This window comes from Apteryx rowi, unplaced genomic scaffold, assembly GCF_003343035.1.
Source record: "Apteryx rowi isolate R43461 unplaced genomic scaffold, aptRow1 scaffold_339, whole genome shotgun sequence".
Classification (NCBI taxonomy): Eukaryota; Metazoa; Chordata; class Aves; order Apterygiformes; family Apterygidae; genus Apteryx; species Apteryx rowi.
This window is the reverse complement of record NW_020449852.1, coordinates 129,752-149,461: the sequence shown is the minus strand read 5'-3', so window position 1 is coordinate 149,461 and position 19,710 is coordinate 129,752. Positions and strand designations below refer to the sequence as shown.

The following is a 19,710-nucleotide window of genomic DNA, read 5'->3' as shown; positions in this document are numbered from 1 at the left end:
CAACTAATCATTGCTGTTCATAAAGCAGGCAATTAACACAGCCCTTGCTTTGCACAATGGCTTACTTTAAAAGCAAGTAGTGCTATTAGTTTTGAATAGATCACCTGCTGCCATTTAAGATGCATCAATTTAAGTAATAGAAAAAATATCTTCTTCCTTCTCATCTTTTCTATTTATCTAGTCCTTTCATTTATATTTTTAATAAAGTGTTAATATCTTCTATGGAACAACTATAACTAATTTAACCACAAACATTACAAACCAGTCATTCAGCAAAGGTGGACAGAAAAACCATCATATAAGGCAAAATGAAGCTTCACCAGCTCTTTCTAAGTTCAAGTTTTGTTTGTTATTGGACCAAAACTTCATTTACAGCTCAAATGAACCCAAAATTCAAGTAAAATGATATTAATGAAAGAAAAACACCAACCAAGCAGTTTCTTAACTTTCCTAGAATGTTGATTTTCTATAGAAAAAATATTAAGAAAGTCAAAACAAAATGCACTACTACCCATGCTAGACGTGACAACTGAGGAAAACAGCTAACACAAGACAGGCTGAGAACAGCTTTGTCTTGGAACAAGACAAGAACTTTGTTCTTTTAGAAAGAACAAATCCATTTTCAGTAGTGACTGGGAATACAAACACAATGTCCACTAATCCTGCAACGCGAAGCTGTACTTCACTTGTAACATGCAGTGACTGTTGTTAAGTGGGTCCCTTGCCAGAGATGATTTTATAACTGAGACAGACTCTAGATCTCCAGACCAGGCAGCAGTGACTGAAAAATATTCCACTATGATTTTATCAAATGGGAAAATCCAATCTCTCTAGAACGCCACTTCGGAATGAGCACATTGACTAGAAACCATGAACTTTTCTATCCAGTCTCCAAGTTACGGACTGAAGGATCATAAAAGATGTAGTTTTAAATGGAAACTTCTCCAAACTAAACTATTTAAAAAACAGATCACTCTAAATTTCAGGCATACAAGCTGAAGAAGGGTTTGTGTGTCCCAAAACTTTTCCAAGTTTGTCCAAATGCATTAACTATTTAAAAACGAAAATAAATATAGTAAATATAATTCTTTATATACCCACATCTTTTACATTCCTATGCTATCTCAGCTAGAAGTATAATACCATGTATTGTTTGTGGTTTTTTTTCCCCAAAATAAATTATTTTCAAATTGGTATCTTCAGAAATCTTCATTAACCATTAATCTTCTACATACGACAATCTCTAGTGCTTTTGTGAAAAGTAAATGTGAAAGTTCACCTGAAAAATTCAAACTCTGTTGGTTTTCTAAGAACTAGAAATACTGCCGCACAGAACAAGTACATGAAAAACCATTTGTGGACTTACTCCTCTACATGAGTGAGAAATATTGACTAGACAATCTGAAAAAGCTCCATAAGTGATCTACAAGTTTTAAAGAAGCACGCTTTCAGTGCTGTCAAATACATAACCTATAAAAGCACAAAGTCTGGAGGAGGCTGTTGCTCCTGAGATGTCAAATCACCCATTTTCTCTTAAATGCTTTTGGTTATAACCGTCAGTTAAAATGAATACTTGAATGAGATGTAAAATGTCTGTACAGTTTAAAAGAAAAAAGAAAAATTACTTTCAATTTCAAACAATTAATAAAAATAAACTGTGGTTGTTTGCCTTTCAGTTGGACTCTTAGGAGGCCAAATACCAAGGAACTCTTAGCAGTTTGATATCAAAAAACAGTACCAGATTTTCATCGTAGAGTGACTTCACTCATGGAAAAGCAGTAGAGAATTTGATGGTTCTGCATCTGCTACAGAAAATGCTTTTGCAATAAAGATATTCACACACTGGTAATCTCAGGTAAAATCCATACCATCTGAAATATCTTGTAAGAATATTCTATAGCTATTACAGAATATATTATTATTAAGCTTATATTTGCAAGGCTTCTGGTTCAGAGTACCTGCTCCCCTCTTAACCTCTGAAAAAGAAAGAGCAGTTGAACTCTATTTTTTCTGTAGTGAAAAATACAAATATCTAATCATAAGTAAAAAGAAATTCCTCTGCTGTTGTATTTTTGTTTTTTAAAATTCAATGATTCATTACATTAAACCCTTTTCACTGCAATTTTTCTATTTCTGTGTCAATTACACTGACATCAATGGCATACATGTTAAGTCATCTGCTGTAATACTAACTTCAATCTTGTCTGTCTTTCCCATTTTCATGAGCACTTGTGTTTGTACAAGTGTTAGGTTTGAAATTTTTATATGCTATCTCTGATCGAAGGCACCTCACTCAGCAGTTTGATTTGCACAGCAGAAACAGAAGGCAGATGGGGGATAAGAAAATCATTCTCTCCCCTATTTACATTGAAAAAACCCTGCAAATATGTTGAATCATATCATATCAGCTACAATCAGATGCTTCAAACTAGTTATAAACTTGAACAATTTTTCTAACCAAGAGGGGGTCTTCTTTTTGTATATAAACAAAATGACCACGTAGAACTTCCATACTGTGAATAATAAAGTTTCCTTTTCAGTCCACAGATGCTCATCAACAAATATATTTTGCGTATGTTCACAGTTACTTAAGTGGATGCTTCTGCTCCAACACTAGACTGTGCTGGGAAAGGTAGCAAGTTATACAGCAGTTACCTTTTCTGTCTTAAAGGTTGGAAATTGCATACCTAATACTACTCTTACAAAGGTAAAGCTGCAGAATCAAGTGTGTAAGTTAGAAATACTAATGCTGTTCTAAATTTTCTTTGAATATGATATACATGCAAGATATTCCTATTCCTCTTTCTCTCATTAAGAGTTAGATCACAGAATAGCCCTACAAGTAACAGAAAGGAACTATAATTTTCATAATTTCTCTAATGGTCTTCATTGCTCAGGTAGGAGTAAAAAGTCACCTTCCCTGTGCCCCCAAGCTAAGACTTAACTTGCTCCTTCACACTAGGCCAGCTCCACTAGCATGAGAAAGAGGGCAATCAAGAGACAGTTCCGAAGAGAGAGCAAGCTGAAGGCACGACTAACCCATACATGCTCTGGAAAAAGAATATCCTTGTGTCTCATGAATTCCCTGAATGACTGCTTATTAGAAATGATATATACTGATTCCAAATTGATCAAAATACCCATTGTACTCTTCCTCCCACACTTGTACACTCATTATTTCCATTAGTGGAGATGAAGCCAATGGCTGTTTTATCACACTTGGCAGTATGCTGTCATAGTTATCACCTGTTTGGCTTGTTTCTACCTAAGAACAAAAAGTAAGAGTGGCTGCAATACCTCGGACTGCAGGTCAAGTATCCCCTGGTGACTGTGAGCTCCATTTCCATCCCCTGGTGACTGTGAGCTCAGTTTCCATCCCCTGGTCCTTCACATCTCTGGGTAGAATCCCCATTTTTGATCCTTTGACCCTCATATCCCTCCCTGTATCTCGTTTTCCCCCAGCAACACACACCTTCGCATTCTTCTTTTCTCTTACCCCCCGCTCCCTGTCTTTCATATGGAGGGCTGTGGGGCTTTGATAGGATTGGGCATCAGCCTGACTCCTAAGAAGAGAAACCAGTAAAGACAGTGGCCAAAAGCAGATGCCTAAGAAAGAGCATCAGAACAATACAAACACATATGATGCTCCCCAAAGTATTCTCTCAGTCTCCAACCACTTGCTGCCCAGGGACTTCTAGAGCCAGATGTGGTTTCCAGAGCGAGCCTTGATGCTATAAGATACACAGACAGTGCAACAATGTCAAATTAAAGCTGTATCTCTGTACCATCAGTGCCTGCTTGCCCAGTGACTAATGTTTCACAGCATCATAATTGCACTATTGACATTTTCACGCACTTGTGTCTTATTTTCAATTGTATTTTTGCACTTGGATAAGTGTCAACTGGTCACATCTTTCTTAAGGTAGTTAAGATTTATGCCCCAAAAGCAAAAAAAAAAAAAAAAAAAAAATTACAGTATCATTTGCACCAATCACTGGCCTTGTTGCTTTCACCTCTGAGTTAAAAGCCTGACAGAGTTTACATTCAATAAAATGGGAACAGCTTAAGAAACTTTTCTTCCTCCTTTTCTCTCCACTAGTATGAGCAGAATGAGGGCAGACAACAAATATTACAATTTAATAATGGCAGTGCCTCATGCAAGAATTTGTTTATTTGGGTAAAAGGGTTGGGCTGCCCTAATGCTGTTGAATAATAAATCAGCAGTGGGAGATTAACCTGGGTATATGACAAAATACGTTTTTTTTTTTTTGCCTGGAAACATTTCAGCTTTGCTAGATAACTATTACCTACCCTCAATTTAGTCTCTTGTTTTACAAAGCAGGGCAGAAATGCTTATATTGACAAGAAAGTGACTACTTATTAAAAAAAAGGGTATTTTCATATGAAGATATAGGCTTGTGTAATTCACTAGGTTGAAACAAAGCAATCGATAAGGCAACAGAAATTTGAGATCAGTAAATTAATATTATGGTTTTAAAATTACTTTCGAAAATGACTTTCTGTAAGTACGATGTATTGGTATATCACATAGAACACTGTCTTAAAACACTGCCTCTATAAATCATCATTTACAAGGTAGAGGGCAAGGTATGATGACCCCTGAGGAACTGAGGAGCCTGGATGAGCAAGCAGTCTGAAAAGGAAAATGCAGTTGCCTTCTAAAAGAAATTGCATAATATCCTATAGAACTAGATGGTAGGTTTCTTTTCCCTAAAAATGTGTGCAGTAGGAGTATCACACACAGCTAAAAGAACAGTTTCCAAAAAAGCTGTTTCTGTCTGCACTGGACACAGTTTAACATCACTGCCATTATCATTTAACACCACGTTTGCTCATTTTAAGCTTCAGAAAAGACTACTGCTCTGCTGCCTCAGAAACCAAAATGTTCACAAAACTGGTACAATAATTATAGCTGTAAACAACAGCCACTCATTTAAAACATTATTAGAACATGATGACACTCAACTTCAACACATTAAGGTTTTAAAACCAAGTAATTAGAGGATGACTGTTAAAAACCAATCCATCCTGAAGGTCTGTAGCCTCCTCCTGATAACAATAAGAATGACTGCAGTATTACTTGTTTTCTGGTGTGGTGACTTTTGGGGATATAACCTAGGTTTATTGAGAGTTCATGAAACCTATGATCTTCTTTGATATTAAAGGGGGACTCCACTTCTTCCACTCCAAGTGTTATTTCAGTTACTTCTACAACCAGAGAGCTAAGCTTTTCCAGGATACATCTTTTTTTCCTTTGAACCCCCCACAAAGTCCTGTGCCTGCAGCAAAGCTCCTGCCCCAGGAAGGTGAGGGTCCAGGCTCAGCAGAGCCACAGGCCCGAGACCTCAGGAAAAGTGCTAGAGTCCCCAGAGCAGTGAGGACAGGCAGGGAGCACTACAGCAAGAGAGGTTACAGTACCTGAGCACAAGGAGACAAGGAGGAGGGTAGAGGGACACCGTGACAGTGACTGTCACCTTGGGGCCTCTGGGTTTACAGAGAAGGCACAGATGCCTACAGAGTGCAACACCAAGGCTGTACAACGCAAGTGACTGGTCTAATTATCTCAAAACTACTCGGAAAGATATCCTCCTCTGACTTTTTGTATGACAAATTTCAGAAAGGCAATTTTCTTTCTTTTCAACACAAGTCAGGGGGATGGCAAGACTCACATTTTTTATTTGTCAATACAAAATTCCGAGCTACAGATCCACTGCTGCAGCTACACTGAAAGCTGCTTGTTATCTCAAAAGAGGTTTTGGGTTTGTACCATGATGAACAGATGAAGAAAGAAAAGAACAGGTCAGAGGTGGGTACAGACTCTCTCAATTAGGAAGAAAAAATTAAACAAACAAAATAGCAATGAACAGGCTAAGCATTGAAAAAATGTAAACAGAATAAGCAACTGTAACACCAAACCTAGTCATTTATTGTCTCTCTACTACTTAAATAAAGCCTTTGGCAAGTATTAGAAATAAGGCAGTACATTTTCTCAATGCTGAAATTGGGTAATCTCGTAGGAAACAAATTAAAGGTCCTGCAAGCCAAGCTGATAAAAATCAGCAAGACAGAGAGAAAGGCATTCCCGGGGTACTATTCTTATCAGTACTAACTTTATCTAAGGCCTGCAGCATTGCCAAGTCTTGTGATATTGCTAACACATTTTTTAAAACTTATAACAAATAATGTTCTTTCCCCACAGCGCACAAATCTAACATGTAGGCTATTTTATGTCTTCTCATATGATAATAAATAAACTCTATAAAACTCTTCTGCCATGCACAGATGATGATTTTAGGCCTTGCCAATGGGGCACAGTGCAGAAATCCCGAAGACAACCTGCATCAGTAAGGCAATATGCTGTAGCACAGCTACACACTGTTCCTGCTTGTGTATCATTACAGATGTTTGCAAGATGCTGGGGCTGGAAAAGCCTTCCAGCTCAGAAACAGCAGCAAGCGAGCTCTGCTAGACTGCTTCCAGACTCAAAAGTGCCGAACGCTTGCATCCTACCACGCTGCGGGCTCCAGCGCTCTCACATCTGTGGTTAGCAAAAGATTACACACAACCTAGAAGGGCTGCTCTTGCCTTAGCCTTCATTGCTGTCCCCCTCAGAAGTCACTTTCATGTAGAACCTGCTCATTCTTTTTAAGTGGCTAAGGTTACTAAGTTATGCTACGTTTCTTTTTAAGTGGTTAAGGCTATTAAGTTATGCTAAGTTTCTTTTTCCTCACTATAAAGTGCCATAAACAGTTTGTGGTGACTAGGGAGAGAAAGGGAAAGATTGTCATGGAAAAAGTTTACTACTAGCTCATTATTTAAAGATATAAGCAGAGGCTTGGGAGGAAAATATGTCATCTTCACAACTAGGTGAAGTGATGGTACTATTGGAGGAAAAAAGTCTATGAAATGATTAAAAAGAAGAAACTTCAATTATCCATGATGCAAGCTGTGTAACAACAGTACAGAACTGCTACCTAATTGGGGGGGGGGGGAAAGGGGGGGGAGAAAAATAGAACATGAGAGTAACAGTATTGGGTCAGACTAAAGGTCTGTCTTGCCCAGTACAGGCATATCTCATTTTATTGCGCTTCACTTTATTGCGCTTCACAGATATTGCGTTTTTTACAAATTGAAGGTTTGTGGCAACCCTGCGTTGAGCAAGTCTATCAGCGCCATTTTTCCAACAGCATGTGCTCGCTTCGTGTCTCTGTGTCACATTTTGGTAATTCTTACAATATTTCAAACTTTTTCATTATTATTCTATCTGTTATGGTGATCTGTGATCAGTGAGCTTTGATGTTACTGTTGGAATTGTTTAGGGGTGCCACAAACTGTGCCGTATAAGATGGCAAATTTAATTGATCAATGTTGTGTGTGTTCTGACTGCTCCAGCGACCGGCCGTTCCCCCATCTCTCTCCCTCTCTTCAGGCCTCCCTATTCCCTGAGACACAACAATATCGAAATTAGGGCAGTTAATAACCCTACAATGGCCTCTAAGCGTTCAAGTGAAAGGAAGAGTCGCAGATCTCTCACTTTAAATCAAAAGCTAGAAATGATGAAGCTTAGTGCGGAAGGCACGATGAAAGCTGAGAGAGGCCGAAAGCCAAGACAGGCCGAAAGCTTGGCCTCTTGCGCCAAACAGTGAGCCAAGTTGTGAATGCAAAGGAAAAGGTCTTGATGGAAATTCAAAGTGCTACTCCAGTGAACACACAAATGATAAGAAAGCCAAACAGCCTTCTTGCTGATATGGAGAAAGTTGTAATGGTCTGGATAGAAGATCAAATCAGCCACAACATTCCCTTAAGACAAAGACTAACCCAGAGCAAGGCCCGAACTCTCTTCAGTTCTGTAAAGGTTGAGAGGTGAGGGAGCTGCAGGAGAAAAGTCTGAAGCTAGCAGAGGTTGGTTCATGAGTTTTAAGGAAAGAAACTGTCTCCATAACATAAAAGTGCAAGGTGAAGCAGCAAGTGCTGATGTAGAAGCTGCAGCAAGTTATCCAGAAGATCTAGCTAAGATAACCGATGAAGGTGGCTACACTGAACAACAGATTTTCAATGCAGATGAAACAGCCTTGTATTGGAGGAAGATGCCATCTAGGACTTTCCTAGCTAGAGAGGAGAAGTCAATGCCTGCCTTCAAAGCTTCAAAGGACAGGCTGACTCTCTTGTTAGGGGCTAATGCAGGTGGTGACTTTAAGTTGAAGCCAATGCTCATTTACCATTACGAAAATCCTGGGGCCCTTAAGAATTATGCTAAATCTACTCTGCCTGTGCTCTATAAATGGAACAAGAAAGCCTGGATGACAGCACATCTGTTTACAACATGGTTTACTGAATATTTTAAGCCCACTGTTGAGATCTACTGCTCAGAAAAAAAGATTCCTTTCAAAATATTACTGCTCATTGACAATGCACCTGCTCACCCAAGAACTCTGATGGAGATGAACAACAAGATTAATGTTGTTTTCATGCCTGCTAACAACACCCATTCTGCAGCCCATGAATCAAGGAGTAATTTTGTCTTTCAAGTCTTATTATTTAAGAAATACATTTTGTAAGGCTATAGCTGCCATAGATAGTGATTCCTCTAATGGATTTGGGCAAAGTAAACTGAAAACCTTCTGGAAAGGATTCAGCATTCTAGATGCCATTAAGAACATTTGTGATTCACAGGAAGAGGTCAAAATATCAACATTAACAGGAGTTTGGAAGAAGTTGATTCCAGCCCTCATGGATGACTTTGAGGGGTTCAAGACTTCAGTGGAGGAAGTAACTGCAAATGTGGTGGAAATAGCAAGAGAACTAGAATTAGAAGTGGAGCCTGAAGATGTGATTGAATTGCTGCAATCTCATGATAAAACTTTAACACATGAGGAGTTGCTTCTTATGGATGAGCAAAGAAAGTGGTTTCTTGAGATGGAATCTATTCCTGGTGAAGATGCTGTGAACATTGTTGAAATGATAACAAAGGATTTAGAATATTACATGAACTTAGTTGATAAAGCAGCAGCAGGGTTTGAGAGGACTGACTCCAATTCTGAAAGAAGTTCTATTGTGGGTAAAATGTTACCAAACAGCATCACATGCTACAGAGAAATCCTTCGTGAAAGGAAGAGTCAATTGACACGGCAAACTTCATTGCYGTCTTAAGAAATTGCCACAGCCACTCCAGCCTTCAGCAGCTACCACCCTGATCAGTCAGCAGCCATCAACATTGAGGCAAGACCCTCCACCAGCAAAAAGATTACGACTCACTGAAGGCTCAGATGATGGTTAGCATTTTTTAGCAATAAAGTATTTTTTAATTAAGGTTTGTACATTGTTTTTTTTTTAGACAAAATGCTATTGCACACTTAACAGACTACAGTATAGTGTAAACATAACTTTTATATGCACTGGGAAAACAAAAAATTTGTGTGACTCACTTTATTGTGATATTCACTTTATTGCAGTGGTCTGGAACCAAACCTGCAATATCTCCGAGGTATGCCTGTATCTTATTTCCAACACAGAGGCCAAAAGTGGATACCCATGGAGAAACCTAAGGACAGAGCAAGCACATACGATTCTCCTACTGAGTATGTATTCAGCCACCAGCTATTTGTAGCTTGGGGTCCTCTGCATGAGATGTGCTTTCCAACTCAGTAACCTGCACTGGATTTCCTTTCACATACCACTCTGGTCTCCTCTGAGGTCATGTAAATCTTTAGCATCCACCACATCTTCTGGCATGGTATTCCACAGCTTAAATGCATTTTGTGTGCAGAACTACCTCTGTGTGTGTGCTTTTAAAATGCCTCCTGCCAGCTTTACATCTGCTACACACCAGTCTTTTACCAGCCAAGAGGGCAGGCATTTGATCTCTCTCTGTCCCCTTTGATCCACCATTCAAGACTAATTTATATTTGACTAATACAAGACTAATACGTATTTGAAAAGGCTGATGATGGAAACCACCTACTGTGGTAGTGCTGATAGGTGGCTGAACTGTAATAATCTGTAAAGTCCCTCAAAGACAAAACAATTTGTGGAGTCAGGATCTGCAGTCCCAGGCATGGTCCTGAAATTTCTCAGAGAGACAGAAAGGAAGGCCAAGAACTCTGATATGAGCCAAAAGCGTACTTCAGCCTAGTGCACTACCTTGACAAGCTGGATACTGGCATGGTTGAAGGATGGAGAAGGCTCACGGCACTAACTCCCACTATGTTATACCAGGTTCTGTTCTCAGGATAGAGACCACATAACAAAATCACAGGTCTCTAGTGAAAGCTCTGAAGAACTTCACAAGATACATGACTTTTTCAATTTATTTTTTAAACTGGATGACATTTGGGATAAATCTTAATTGCTACCAAAAGAAAGATGACTGCAAGCTAAATACATCAGTGCTGCTCAGTCAAAAAGATAAATATTACAATACATAGTTTTCCATTAAGGACAATACTTCTGTAAGTTTAAAAAAATTTAGCTCTAATTAGTGACCTAGACTAAATCCATGTTCTTTTTGCTGTTCTATCAGTGCAGCTTCCTTGATTCTCCACAAAGGTTATTACATCCAGTGTAATAGACTGACTATATATTTCTTAAAGCATGAATGGTTGCATCTGTGTGTATTTTAACAGCTATAAATGGAGGTTCATCACTGAACTACCATTCCCAGAAAACTACTGAAAAGTTCACTACGTAAATTTTCATTGTACTTTTCTGCCAACAGAAAGCAGTTACATTTCCATCACAAAAACTGTTTCTACAGCTGGAAAACAGCACATTCCATATCTAAATTATTTTCAACACTGAGGTTTGAGCTAATATTTAAACTGGGGATTATTGTTTTACTCCTCTTGATCATTTTCCCCCTCACTGTTAGTTTTGCTTTTGAAGGATAATTAATATTTTAACCACTTACATGGAAGAAAACAAACATGAGCCTAAGAGAAGTTTTATGCAATTCTGTGACATAACATAAGAACTCTGTGCCTTTGTCAAAGAAATTGCAAAATTTACCTCATGTAGTTCAGTGTTTATGGAAGTGCTTACACTGAATTTCATGTATTCCAAAACATATAATCAACACCTGAAAATTTTTAAACAATTATCTTTATTGCAATATCAAAAAATGAGGCCAGTGTGATCTACAGACAGTTCAGATATTACATATTTGTGTTCACAAACATGTACATTTGCAACTGGCAAAATTTTAATACCAGGTGCATGTTATATTGGCTGTGGCACCTCAGATAATTTATTCCTTTTACCCAAAGTCAAATAGGAAATGGTCTCGATGTGTCTCTCCTCTCACTGGAAGGCATTAATATAACTTGCTGACAGGTTTAGGGAAAGGGATGACTAACATCTTCCCCAAAAGCATGTTAAGTTCTGATGGCTGCTATTTGCTGTGAACTTATGCCAGACTTTAACACCTGAAATTTGGATACAATAGCAGTGCACTTGGTTTGCAGCAGGTTCAGATATTCCAATGAGTACATGAACATAACATTCCCTGATGTACACATTCCTGAAGAAAAATATGAATCTGTAGTTTGCACACAGAGTTGATACATACACACACATTTATGAAAGAAATATTATGCTTTCAAAATTACTTTTGCAAGGCCTAGGCAACATTATAATCAATTGCTGCCCATGCAACATTAATTTATTGCATTTCCACAAGGACAGTACATCACCATCCCTACTTATATGAAAACATGTTTCTTTAACAGCACCATTCTTAACAGACTACAGAGGCTCAGGGCAGCAACTTTGGATATTTTTATTTTGCGGAACAGAGGGAAATCTACTCATCCCATGAGACCCTACTTATTGCAAAGCCTTTCATTGAGTTTATGTTTATCTGAGGTGCTATTACAATCAGAGATAGCAGGCTCTCAGCTAGGAATCAGCTGTTTTAGCTGTCAGATGTTTTTTATAATGCCTCACACCACACACACATCAACTGAACAATTCTCATCAGCTGTGCAAAGACATTTATCCCCATCAAGACAGAAGTTAAGACAAGTGGAAGGCCTGCCCAATGCCACACAGAATCTAACAGCTGAACCAGAAGTAACATTTTAGATCTCTTAGAGACTCGCCTTATATTGACCACTACAGTTCACACCTTTAATTGATGAAATTACTTGGTTTCCACAGCATCTGTCACCACTGATAGCACTTACAGGTATTCAGGCACAACTTGTCACTGGACATGCAAAAGAAGACGCATGCAAACAGGAGCCACATGCACATATTTGGGTTTAAATTACTTGCTCAGCATCATATAAGAACCAGTAGAGACAGTTCTCTTCATTTCATTTTTCCTGACTACCTAATTCACTACACTCCTTTTGCATTGAACACCAAACAGCCTTCAGGCACTACACAACACTGGTTGAAGCCCAGAGCGCTGTTTATCACACGTACTAATCAAACAGGATTTCTGTATGCAGTTATCAAACAGTATATGCAAAAGAAAACCACATTAGTTTAGGCAAACTTGTTTCAGATATGTCTTAAATCCTGACCATTTTGATGGTAACCTTAGCATCATTCAAGACTTGATGGACACTAGAAGTTTACATGGGTTCAGAAATCAAGAGGAATATTCATAGAAGAAAAATCTATGAGGGCCATTTAAATAATGTGCTCTGGCTCTGGAGCTCTCTGAGCTGCAAATCATTAAAGGCAGGAAGAAGTATTTTGGGGAGGTATCACTATTCGCTTTGTTCTTTTACTCTTCTCTAAGCATCTGCTACTGGCCACCTCTGGAGACAGATGGATCTTTGGTCTGACCCAGTATCACATGCTCTCTTTCCAGGCAGTATCAAACTGGGTGACAATGTTGGTAACATCTTGCTTTTTAGCAAGTGGTTCACAACTGTCCCTACAATAAATGTGATTAAAAATATCGTAGTACTAATGATTTATGACGTAGAAGAAATTCGAAAGATTGACAGAACCCTCTTAATCTAAAAAGATTGGGGAACTTCTTAAGGAAGTAAATCCAAGAATTTCTGAAGGTTATCTGTAGTCTTTTAATATTTTGTCTCATTCACTTCCTTTCTTTACTTTCTAACTACAAATAAGCTTTATGTATTTTTATTACAGTAAGACCTAAAAGCAGCCATTAGAGTCTTGTTGTCCTAAAATATCACACAGATATATAAAGGGCTCATTTTTGCCTCAAAAGTACTTGTTGTAGGCCAACATAAAGTACATAAATAGTGAAATGGGACACTGAAGCTGAATTACACAAAAGATAGTTTAGAAAGGGTCATTTGAGTTCCATGATGGTTTTGAGAGAAAAAAGAAGTGGAACTGATCACTAAGATTCTTCCTTTAAATGCCATTAAATCTTCCTTTAAATGCTTATTCTTCTGACTGAAGCAAAAATACAGACAAGATTCAAGCAAATGCCTTATTTCTTTGACTTTTCTACATTCTGCTGTTCTGATTAATAAGCAAACATGTGGTCATCCTGCATGATTTAACCAGGACAAGAAAGAGAGGGGAAGAGTGAAAAGCAGACAATTCAATCATTCAAATAAATAAAAATCAAACAAAAAATAAGGGAGAACTCCTACAATTAATGATTAGAGAAATGTGATGTAAACATTACAATTCTGACTCATTCTAGCAGTTAAATTCTCAAGATCTGCTTTACATGTAACATTTCACAGCAATGTCTCTGTTTTCTAGTGATATAAAATACTAATCTTTAGAAACTAGCCCTTTATTACCTTAAAGTCACATCAAAATTAAAATATAATCACAGTGAACAGATTTTAACAAGTAACTGAAAAACATTTTAAACTATAAGCAACACCTTGGATTCAGTACAAGTCTGCAGGCTATAACATCTCTACCACTAGTCATAAATCTTTGCAACTATAAGCCACTATAACAAAAGGCATCTCAATATTAAAAATAATACAATTCCTCCTCCAAAAAAATCGTACTCCTATCCACACACAAAATAAGTATATGCTTTTGACAATCTTTGAAGCTGAAATGCAACTCAAATAAAAGTCAAATATTAGGAAAAAAAATCAGACATCTCCATATAGTGTCTGAAAAATTACATTCCATAAATCATTTTCAAAACCCACTTGTGTTAGGATCGTGTTTAGGGATTACTTCTGAGGAAGGTGGGGGTGTGGGACTCCTTCCAGTCCATCTACTGTCTCTGCCATTGCCACTTGTAATTGCCAGCCCAGTCCCAGCTATCCCTAATCTGCATGCATCATAGGAAATCCTTCTGCTAACAAGACTGAGATTTGTCTATGTATTTTGCATTAGCTGTGTCTAGTTTCCCAAGTTCTCAGGCTCTTGCTAATACTATCACTTATTTGCTCTAGTACATTAATGATATTTTTGAAAACATCTCTTTCTTTAATAAAAGCAAAAAGGGAACTTTTATTAAACGCTACCTGACACTGTGAAATTCTCATGCTGTCATGTACATACCTAGGAATTTCATTCGTGTATGCCCAAAGAATTTAGCAGAAGGGAATGGAGCAGGCTCGGACCACGCAGCCTCAAGAGCGCTCTACTTGAACTGCTGGGCAATTGCACTCGCATGTACCTGTCTCAGAATAAACCAAACACTTTCTGGAACTATCTCTTCCCTGACCGTAAAGGAAGTCCTGGGTACATTAGCTCAGACCTGGAAATAAATTCTTTAGATTCCCAAGCCTATCTGATATAAGCATGTTGTTGACTTCAGAAAAAAGTATCAACCACCTGAAAGCAATACATATTCAACTTTCATTTGCTTCTTTGAACAGTGTAAAATATTTCTACTATAGCAATTACAGTTTCAGCTGTACTCTTGGAATTTTTAACGGTACTTAACAGTACTAAGACATTCCTGGACTGACTAATATGTAACTGGCAAGTAACGTCACTAAACTAACGATTCTTCCTCTTCGACTCCAAAGAATTTATTAATCTTTCACAAGCATTAGGAAAACTGAATACAATACAATACCAGAACACTATTTTTCTGACTGCTTAGTCTGTACAAGCAAATAAAATACCTAAAGCTTTAGAAATCTGTCACAAACTTTCCAGTCAAGAGGAAAGAAGTAAAACTATGAGATGCAAACAGATAATGAACCTAAAGAGATCAGAAATACCAAACCAACAGTGAAAAAGAGATTCTAAAACATTATATTTTTTAAAGGTATCATCATTAGGTATTTTTTATTTAAATAAAACATATGAATAATTTAAGCCTTTGGCTGTAGCAGACAATCAATTTATTAAGTCGTTTTTCAATTTTATGATACTCTACCCTAGAAATACAACAAAAAAGACTCGAAGAAATTGGTAGATAAAAAAAAAAAAGAAAACAAAACTGAAAAACTGCAGTCATAAATTGTTTCTTAAGTGTTTCAAAGAAAGTGTCCCACACTCACCAGCGCCGCTGCTTTCAGATTTTTCTTCTGGTTGGCTTTCTGGAAAAAAAAATGAACAAAAAAGGAAACAATGTTTCTGTGTTGTTTATTTGAAATTAAATCTAAGAAGTGGGTTGAAAAACAAAGAAGAATAAATTATGATAAAATCACAATCACTGGGTTCATTTAATGTCTATAAGTTTACTTTTTGAAAAATAATCTGCCAGAGGGAGCAACAAAAATTTCCTTTAGTGTTCAAACTCACAACACATCTTAAATGGGAGGACTCCATTACATCTCTGAGCTCTGCATGAATGAACTTACATATTTATACAGAATCAGTATTAGGGTTATGCTTAAGCAATGAATAGCATCCATTTATCTCACTGGTCTCTCTAGTCAAATGAATATTATTTTGTATATTTAAAAAAAAAAATCAGGATTCTGCAAAAGAATGCTTATAATTAGCATGAGGTGAATTTTAACTTGAGCAATCTCTTCTCCAGCTTTTCTACAGCTTACTAGCTCACACAAGGATTTTTTCCCAACCTTTTCACTTTCTGATCTTTGGCCCTCACATGTTACTGCTGCCCAACTTACTAGGTACAAAAAAATATATGTAATCAGAAACATGACCTGTTCAACAGAACAGAGAATCAGAATATATAAGAAGGAAGGAAAGAAAAGGACACAAGCTGTCAAGTGACTTGACAAAAAATTACCACTCAGTTCAACAGCAAAGTCAGAACAGAAATCAGCTTTCTCTATTAGATTACAAGCCAGCCTTTCAAGAGATGAAAGCTAGTGGATGCATTTTCGTGAACTGAGTCCTAAATATGTAAAAAAAATCTTATGAAAGTATATCCCTACATAAATTTGTCAACCTGAAATTTGATTGCTCCTTATTTTTACATATCTTCTAAGGTGGAGAATAAAAAGAGCATATTCACTTATCTGCAATATACTCCACCATTTTGAAAGTGTATTTGTCCTTAGCTTTCAATTCAGACATATCACGGCTGTCATTACAGATTATTTACTTACAGCCAAGAGTGAATTACTGCTGTAACTCAGTGAGTAATTTTTGAGTTCAGTTAGTCTGATCATTTCTGCTGTTTACAGGCTGGGTACTAACAGAATTGAAAACGTGACATATTTTACAAAACCTTTTTCTTGGCCACTGGTTCTTGCTGATTTCCATGGCTGGGGACACTATTTTCTCAGTGAAAAGACTGACAGCCTGAGAACTAATGTAAATGGAAAAAGTAGTATCTCACAGATCCCTCTTTCTTGGAGGCTTGCTGTTGTTAGTCTTAGGAGCTCAAGACATGTGTTTACTCACTGAGGAAACACAATTATACACAGCCTCTTCCCACCCATAAGCATTCACAAAGTGAGTGAAGATCCCTGGCAACGTTCAGATACACTTGCAAGATAGTCCTGTTCTATGAAAAAGATGTATTTTTTCATTCACATTCTTCTTGTGTATTTGGCACATTTACAGTGTAAGTTATAACCCAAACAATATCCTAACTCAGATATAAATTATTTACAGAAAATATCACTAGACACACAAGAAGTAAACAGACTTAATGAAGAACATGCAAACATACTGAGGTAGCCGTCCCTAACTGGACCAAGATATAAGGAAGCAGTTGGATTTTAAAGCTATTTCTTTTTAACTCTGTTTTTAAAAAAAACCTCTTGTTACAGACCATATGAAACATTTCCTTGCTTAAGTATTGGGATATCTAGCCAAAACTACCGCATTACACTTAAAAATCCTTAAAGGCACCTTTGATTCAAATAACAATATATGTGTATGATATCTGCAGGTGGGGTGAGTGTATTCACCTGTATGTAGCAACAGAATCTGCCCTCAGCAGTATAAAAAAATAAAATTCAAGTCTTGCAAAGAAGTGCATTTTTCTTCTCACCATGAGGCAATTTATTTTTATTACGTTTAGGTCACATGTCTCTGTCTTAAAAATCTTCTCACTACTACTGCCATGAAGAAAGTAAACAAAGTACTACAGTACTCTGTTTACTTCTTATATTTATCCATGCAGATTATAGCTGCTCAGCCTCCTCCACAACATGAAAGATTCCCAGATATACATCAACAGGACTTGACATTTTTACTCATACATCAGTGAAACTGAAAAAAAACAAAGAAATTTAAAGTCACTGAAGTAGACATAAAGACAATTCTATTCCAATCACAGTGAGTCCATTCTAATACTCCATACATTTTGTACATTATACTCTCAAAACAATTTATTTAAATTCATACAAGAATTAAGAAGCTATAGTTGTAACAACGCAAGCGAAAAAAATTAGGAGCTTACCCCTGACAGCCAGCTGAACCCACTTTACAGTAATTTGTTAATCGCACAACACTCATATGAATCAGGCAAATAAATAACCTGTCCATTTTTTTAGAGATGGAGAAGAAAGATGATATAAGCAGCTGCAATTGTTTTTTAATGGACTGAATGTCATAATAATAGGTATGACAGCTTGACCCACTAAAATGCTGTCTGTTATCAGACTAGTCTGAGCAACATACTCTGCTTTTCCAGTCATGGGTTGCATCTTCTTTATGATCTTCACAAATAGTTTGAAATCTGCATAAACACCAGAGAACTGAAAGGCTGCTGTTGCTTCTGTTTCTCTTGATCATGAGGCTGCCAAGAGGTTTTCCTCTCCTGCTGCTAGCAGAGAAGGAATAATACTCCCCAGGCAGCCTGCAAGAGGCTGAAGTACATACAGGAAAAAGGACCTCAAAGCATTCTGAAGATGAGCACGTATGGTTAGGCGACAGCCTCATACAAATAGAGAAGACTGGAAAGTACTGTAAAACTAGACAGGTATATGTCAAAACTCCCTCAGCAGGCAAAACTAAGATGGCAGAATGACGAGGGCACTTATTCCCTAAATAAGAGTTTGATGAGTAAATTGAGAAATGAAATATCATTTGATGAGATTGGAAGTAATATCATAAAACATTAAGATTCTGAGTGCTAAGTATTTTACTGGAAATAATTAAATGTAATTATAGTAGTAACCACTCTAATGGAAGAAAGAAAAATTTTCCAAGATTTTTTTATTAGTGAAATCTCCCCTCCACATTTCTTTAAACGGCTGGATGTATTTGATACTTCAAAGACACAAGCCAATGATGATAAACTCAAAATATAAATTCTGAATATTCATTTTGACTGGAATACAATAATGCATTATAAGTTATACAAAGGGTATGATTCATGCACAAACTCAAAAAAAGTTCCTTTCACATCCTGGAAGTTGTATAAAAAAAACGAGGGGAGAATATTTGAGGGGAGTGGGAATAAAGGAGCTATTCTAAGGAATACTAGCAGAATTATCTACATTATTGAATAGAATTACAAGAAACATTGTATTTCATGAATCAAGATTCTGAAAGAAGAGAAGGAAGAGTCAGAAAAATGGACAAAAATGTGATGTTAACAGTCAGAAATCTTCAGTGACTCTTGAAACAACGAAACAATCCACGCATGAATGCCTCTTGAAAAGAGACAGCTCTGGTAGACATTCTGTCACATAATGGAATTCCCAAAATACTTTTTACTCATATATCAGTAAGATGGAACAAGTATGAAGAAATTTGAAATCACTAAAATAGGCATTAAGGCAATCCCATTCATGAAGGCGGAGTTGTGAAGATAAATTCAAAATTCCAATAAAATTAGTCATCTCATCCAACTTTACAGAAATATCTTACACTTGATTTGTGCCTACAGTGTAAAATCTTTCTGTCCATCTATCCCTTACAGTTAGGGGTGCAATTGCCTGCCAAGGTCCGTGTTTTCCCAAGTCATATTAGTAGTACATTTACCAAGCAATGTTCCCAAAACTAGATCAGTAAGAAACTTTTCTCATCATCTTTAACACAACTGATTTTTTTTGTTTATATTTAGAGCCAGCAATACTAAACTACCTGCTGGCAGAAAAATGATAGAAGAGGCAATTACAGCAGTAAGCAAATTAATTTAAAACCACAGTCAGAAAAGTTTACTGTTAAATATTTAACAAAAGCACATTACCATTTCTTCAACCAGGATAGAAACTGTCAAGTTATGCCACTTTCTTATGCCAGGGTGCCTGCTAGTAGGAAGCTTGGGAGGGGGGAAATCAAACACATCCCTTATCAAGTCCAAGATTTTCCCTGAAGAGTTCTTAGTTATACATGCATAAGAAAAATTCATTTTGTTCAAAACAGCATATCAAAATATATGCAAAATGCTCTCCT

The 19,710-nt window shown here is 37.1% G+C and overlaps 1 protein-coding gene across 1 annotated transcript in view; it reads right to left on the bottom strand.

The window, feature by feature from the left end:
- Positions 1-19,710, bottom strand: part of GTF2F2 (general transcription factor IIF subunit 2) — a 116,163-nt gene that overhangs the window by 61,464 nt on the left and 34,989 nt on the right. The window contains exon 5 of the mRNA XM_026072218.1: positions 15,441-15,479. Coding sequence (XP_025928003.1) covers positions 15,441-15,479 — 39 coding nt within the window. The remainder of the gene's footprint in view (positions 1-15,440; positions 15,480-19,710) is intronic.